Here is a 5,759-nt window from a genome sequence, read left to right as displayed (position 1 = left end):
ATATGAGGACAGGATTAAGAGGATAAGCTTGAAGATCCTTTTGAGCATCCTTTAATGCAATTCTAGCTCTTTGAACTTGCTCCCTTATATTGTAAAAATGTTTTTTGTTTAAAACCTTCAGAGACTCCCTCAGCAGTTTAAGTTTTTTGTAGACTGAAAACATTTTGTATCCTCCAATGGTTTCCTTCCAGATATCTAAAACTGTGGGGGAGAAACTAGGGTATTTAATCCATATTTTAAAGAATTTAAAGGGCTTTTCCCCTTGCATACAGTCTTCATAGATTGAAATTAGAGCAGGAGAATGATCTGAGAAGCTTGGAAGAAGGAATTCAGCATGACTTGCATTAAATCTATTGATCCACGTATCATTAACCAATGGCCTATCAAGCTTACTCCAAACTCTAGTATCAGATTCTTGTTTATTATTCCAAGTGAAGAAATAACCCACAATTTTCAAATGATTGAGCATACAATCCTCATTGAAGTTCCTGAAATCCCTTGTATCAGCCTCAGATAAAGCTGGTCCCCTAATTTTTTCCTCACTGCTAATCATAGTATTAAAATCTCCACAGAGAAGCCATTGTGAGTTTCCAATGCTTTAGTGAACCTGAATGAGTTCCAGCCAAAGATCTTTTCTAGCCTCCATTTGATTAAAACCATAGACTAAAGATATGACACAATTTAACCTCCCATCTACAGACCTTACTTTGTATGAGATGTGTTGATCAGTGGACATTATTGTTTGTATTTCCAAAATATCAGGGCCCCACATGACTAGAATCCCGGCTTTCCAAAATACCAGAGTTCCTAGCATTAGATATCCAACTCCACTTGTTTGAAATATTCTTAGTAGAGGCATGTAGCATAACATCTTTTATTTTGGTTTCAAGCAGAGCAATAAATGAGAATTTATATTGAAACAAGTGATGCTTGACCAAAAATTGCTTAGAGGATTTATCCAATTCTCTAACATTCCAAAATGTCAGATTCGTTTAGTTTTGATCCCCTCTACCAATTGTAGAAGGGTCCAAATCTTCTGAAAAATCTAAGGGCAAAAAGAATTAACTAGAGAAGAAGTCCTTTTTGAATTTTTACCCTTAACCAGCAACCAGTGTTTATTCACATTTCTAGCACCCCCAGATCTGTGAACAATATGTGAAGACCTTATCTCAGCTGTTTTTCCAGGTATTGAATCTTGCTGCAAAGTCTCTTTACTATCCTTTGAGGCTGATTCCTGAACGTGCACAACATGCACAGGCTCTTGAATTATGCTAGCAGATACATTTATTTTTTAAAAAAGCCTAACATCCATAGGAAGCTGATTTGAACTGCTACAATTATCAGAGTTCATAATATCCATAGTATCCTTACCAGTATCCCCATTCTGATTTGGCATCTCTTTTGCTTATATCTGAGATGGATTACCACTATTACCAGAGTTCTCATTCCCTCTAGAAACAAACACCTGAACAAGTGCAGCCTGCAATCGCAACTACGTTGGGTTACAATTGCCAGTAAATACTGGTAACATAGTAACAGGTGATGTATCACTTTTTTCACCAACACCAGGAATAATATCCTTCAAAATCATAGTATTCTTTTCTTTAGCATCATTAGTAGCATTTTGTTTAGGAATCCATTTTTGAACTCTTGGTTGCCTCTTGCAAAAATTTGAGTCATGGTCTACTTGTTTACAATAGTCACACTATCTTGGCTTAAACTCATAATTCACTCTTTGAGTATAATGTGCACCATTTGAACCTTGAATAGAGATACGATCACGAAGAGGAGCAGGCAAAGTCATCTCAACAAGGACTCTGGCATAGGCAAGCCTCGGTCTGCTAGTAGTGAGTTTGTCAGTGGTAACTAGCCTTCCAATAACACTAACAATTTTACTAATACTCTTTGCATTCCATAAGTTCAATTTTAAACCTGGTAATTGGATCCACATAGGGTAGATACATTCATTTATTCTATCAACATCCTCATTGATTGTCCAAGGCTTCAACAACAATGATCTAGAGCCAAAAAACCACGGACCCCTTTCAAGAATATCACACATTTCATCTTTATTTTTAAATTTGAACAAGAAAACTCCAGTTTTAAGAAGGCAAACTTCTGGAATAGCAATGGAGCCCAAACTTTCTGCACAAAAGTTTCCATCACTTTGAATTTGACATTTAGACCCAGAACGTGGCCAATTAATGAAAATTGCCATATAGAAATACCTTCATTCCACTTATCATCCTCAAAAGACACAATATCTTTTGTAGTTGGTGGCCAATAATCCAACTCATAGCCATTTTCTGGCTTCCTATTGTCAGCAACAAAACTGACCCAACTTTTCTTAACATTGCCATCAGAAATCACTACAGGTTTATCAATAGCAGGTTTAAACTGTGGAAATTCAGTTGATCTTAGATTATTTTGAAGAGGCAAAACATCAGGATCCCCTACAAGAGATTCCTCAACAGTTTTCAATGAAACATCGGAGCCAAACACAGAACGTGGATCTGAATTCAAATTACAAGAAATAGACTTCAATGGAACAGTGATCGTATCAGAACCAGACACATGAATTGGATCTAAAATCATATTTTTAGCTAATTCATTTGAAAAATGCTTCTGAGATAAAGTATTTGCCAAATTATCCACCAAGTCAACCTCATCCGCCCAAGAACCACCACTAGAACAACCAGCACCATTACCAGAGGTCAGAGTCTTACCCAAGATCGGCGACTTGCAGAGATGGTGGGATTGAACGCCGATCATCATAGGAGAGACTCGAGAAAGATGAGAATCACCAAGAAAATTCGTAGAACTAAGAATCTCTATCGTCGGTTTCTTTTTCTTCTCACCCTTTGGACCCGTTGACCCCATCGCAATACATGAATCTTCATCATCTTCAATGAATCCTATAATCAGATTGATCCTCAAGAACTAGTGAACTAGGATTTAAAGATCTCAATCCAATTTCTAAGATTTTTTTTTCTCACTTTTTTTCTTCTTCTTAGCCATTTGAGAACTAAGCGGGGGCGCAATTTACCAGTGAAGAAATCGCCCTCTAACCTGCGCCATTAGGACTGCTCCTTAGCTTTTTTTCACACGGCAAGTTTAAAGCAGATATATTCAATGTAACAATATAGTATGGAAGAGTAAACTAAAAGAAGTATCAATAGAGAAAGAATCTAAAAAAATAGCATATAAACAATTTTTATACCTCAAATAAAGCTGGAAATACAAGGTCAAGCCTGCTATTATCAACATTATTGTAGGTTTATTGGAGGTGTATACCCCTCCCATTATCACTGGGTTTTAAGGGATGAGTTTTCTATGTTAGGTCTTATGTTTATGAGACTACTATCTTATCTAGTTTTGATGATTAACAAATAATTCCTAACAATGTTATCGAGTGTTTATATTTGTTTGTTAGGTATTCTACACAAAGATGTTAGTTAGAGGTTGGATGGATTGCACCTTAATGATGATATTCAATGGAGGTTGGCGGAATATCGGAATGAAACCATTTGCAATTCAAAGTCAAATTCAAGATCAAGCTTCATCCGCAACCAAGTTGAGCTATATTGAAAACCTATAGCTTGGGTATATTAGTTTAGGAATTTATACTTTGTGTGTTAATGCTTAAAGCTCAATTATTATACACATACACGTTTTGGTTTTTATAGCTTTCAAGTTTAAATAAATATGAAACAAATATACTTGTTTATATACATACATACACATTTCATATTTATCATTTTTGTTTTTTGAAAATAATGTGTTTAGCCACATAAATATGAAACAAATGAATATAAATTGTATACACTCATATTCGTTTCATGTTTATATGCGCTTTATATGATTTCATTGAGATCAAGATGAAATCATGTTTATTGTTTTGAAAGATTGCAAAATATGTGTATTTTTTATAAAACATTATGTTATTAATTTATAGACTAAATAATCTTAGTTTACATATTTTATTTAGTCTCTAAATCTATACAAGAGTTTTTAAAACTTTTTTTAAGTTAAAATATCAAAAACAAGTGTATTGACATTTCGTATTTTGACCTAGTTTGCAAAATGATAAGTTTTCACAATTAGGAAGTGCAATTTAAAAAAAAAATTGTAACATGTTTATTTTCATGTTTATAAACATTTCCCCAAGTTTTATATTTTTTTGTAATTTGTTTGATATTTTTAAACAATGTTTAAAGTTAAAATTTATTGCGCATTTCAGGTCCTGTGCACGTTTAAGTCGACTCATAAGTCGATTTATTAGTTGCCTTATGATATGTTATGCAGTTAGATATTTTCGTCTGCTGAGTCAACTTACAACTCATATAAATCGACTCTTGAAGACATAAGTCAACTTATACCTGTCATAAGTCAACTTATAATATGACTGTTGCACAGAAACGGCTATTTTCCAAATTTTTGTTGTTTTGAGTTTTTTGTTGGTTTTAGTTGGTTTTTTGGTGTTTGTTTTGTGAACCTATATATACCCTTTACTCTCAAACTTCTGAGGGTACTCAAGAAAAGTTTTAAATAAGTTTACAAAGGTTTTAAGGGTGTTTAAGAGTTCGTTTCAAGTTTGTTTTTGTGTGAAGAAGTTTTCACAAAGAGGAGCCTTACATTTTTGGTTTGAGGAATTCATCCTCATCCTCTCTTCTACATCTCTTTGTGATTTTGAAGAACTTTTCTAAACTCAATTATCTAGCTTGTTTATTCTTAAATTTTCATATTTACATTTGCTAGATTAATTTGAGTTAGATTTTATTATACTCATTGTTTACACAACTCACTTGAACTTTTAGTATTTTCACATATTGTATTTTTGAGTTGTGGGAGTTGTAACATTGAGAGTGAGCTTAATTGAGTTCTCATCTTATTTAGAGAACAAACACTTTTATTTATGCTTAATTGTGATATTACATTGTAATACACAAGTACACCGAGAGGAGTGTGTGGTGAGAAACGGTGTCGATTCCAAGAGGAGTGGTGTCAGTAGTAAAACCTAGGGAGAGGTGGTAAATCCAAACATTTAAGGAAGTTAGATACGTGCTAGGCTAATACTTAGGGTGTATTATGTAGTTACAAGTGTGAGAGTTGTAAGAGTTTTTGGTGAGCTAGAAAACTGATTGTGTGAGTTGTAAATGTTTTCGGTGAACGTTGAAAACCGATTGTGATAGTGAAGATTCTCCTCGTGAGTGAGGATCAGAGACATAGGTAAAGGGTGACCGAACTCCGTGATCATATTATATGTTTGAGTTTACCTTGGCGTGTCATTTGTGCTCATTGCTTATTGCATTCTATATCGTCATTGTCTCATGTGTATATCGCCCTTAGTTTAATTGCATATCCTTGCTCATATATCTTGTTGTATATCATAATTGCTAGGATATTATTAATAAGGTTTAATTTGGCATTAATATCAGATTAGATTAACATATACCCTATTCACCCCCCCCCCCTCTAGGGTAATTTTATTTGGTATCAAAGCTTGGTGCTCTTTTTTTCCCCCCCCCCCCCTCTAGGGTAATTTTATTTGGTATCAAAGCTTGGTGCTCTTTGATTTGTGGCTTAACCGCCTTGAGTCAAAGATCCTCACTTTGATTTATTGCTAATCTAATTTTGATTTTTGTATTGATTGTATTTATATCATGGATATGTGTGGTGCACCTTGTTTAGGCTATGCCATTGATATTGCTCCTAAATTCAATGATTTCCCTTATGCTCAATGGTGTTGTAAATTTAAA

The 5,759-nt window shown here is 34.2% G+C and overlaps 1 protein-coding gene across 1 annotated transcript in view; it reads right to left on the bottom strand.

Moving 5' to 3' along the window:
• The window catches only part of LOC109823271, a 5,089-nt gene extending 4,536 nt beyond the window's left edge, over nucleotides 1–553 (bottom strand). The window contains exon 1 of the mRNA XM_020389556.1: nucleotides 11–553. Coding sequence (XP_020245145.1) covers nucleotides 11–553 — 543 coding nt within the window. The remainder of the gene's footprint in view (nucleotides 1–10) is intronic.

The sequence above is a fragment of the Asparagus officinalis genome, chromosome 9 (genome assembly GCF_001876935.1).
Source record: "Asparagus officinalis chromosome 9, Aspof.V1, whole genome shotgun sequence".
Lineage (NCBI taxonomy): Eukaryota > Viridiplantae > Streptophyta > Magnoliopsida > Asparagales > Asparagaceae > Asparagus > Asparagus officinalis.
The sequence above is the reverse complement of the archived record's forward strand: the minus strand, read 5'-3'. Positions and strand labels throughout refer to the sequence as shown.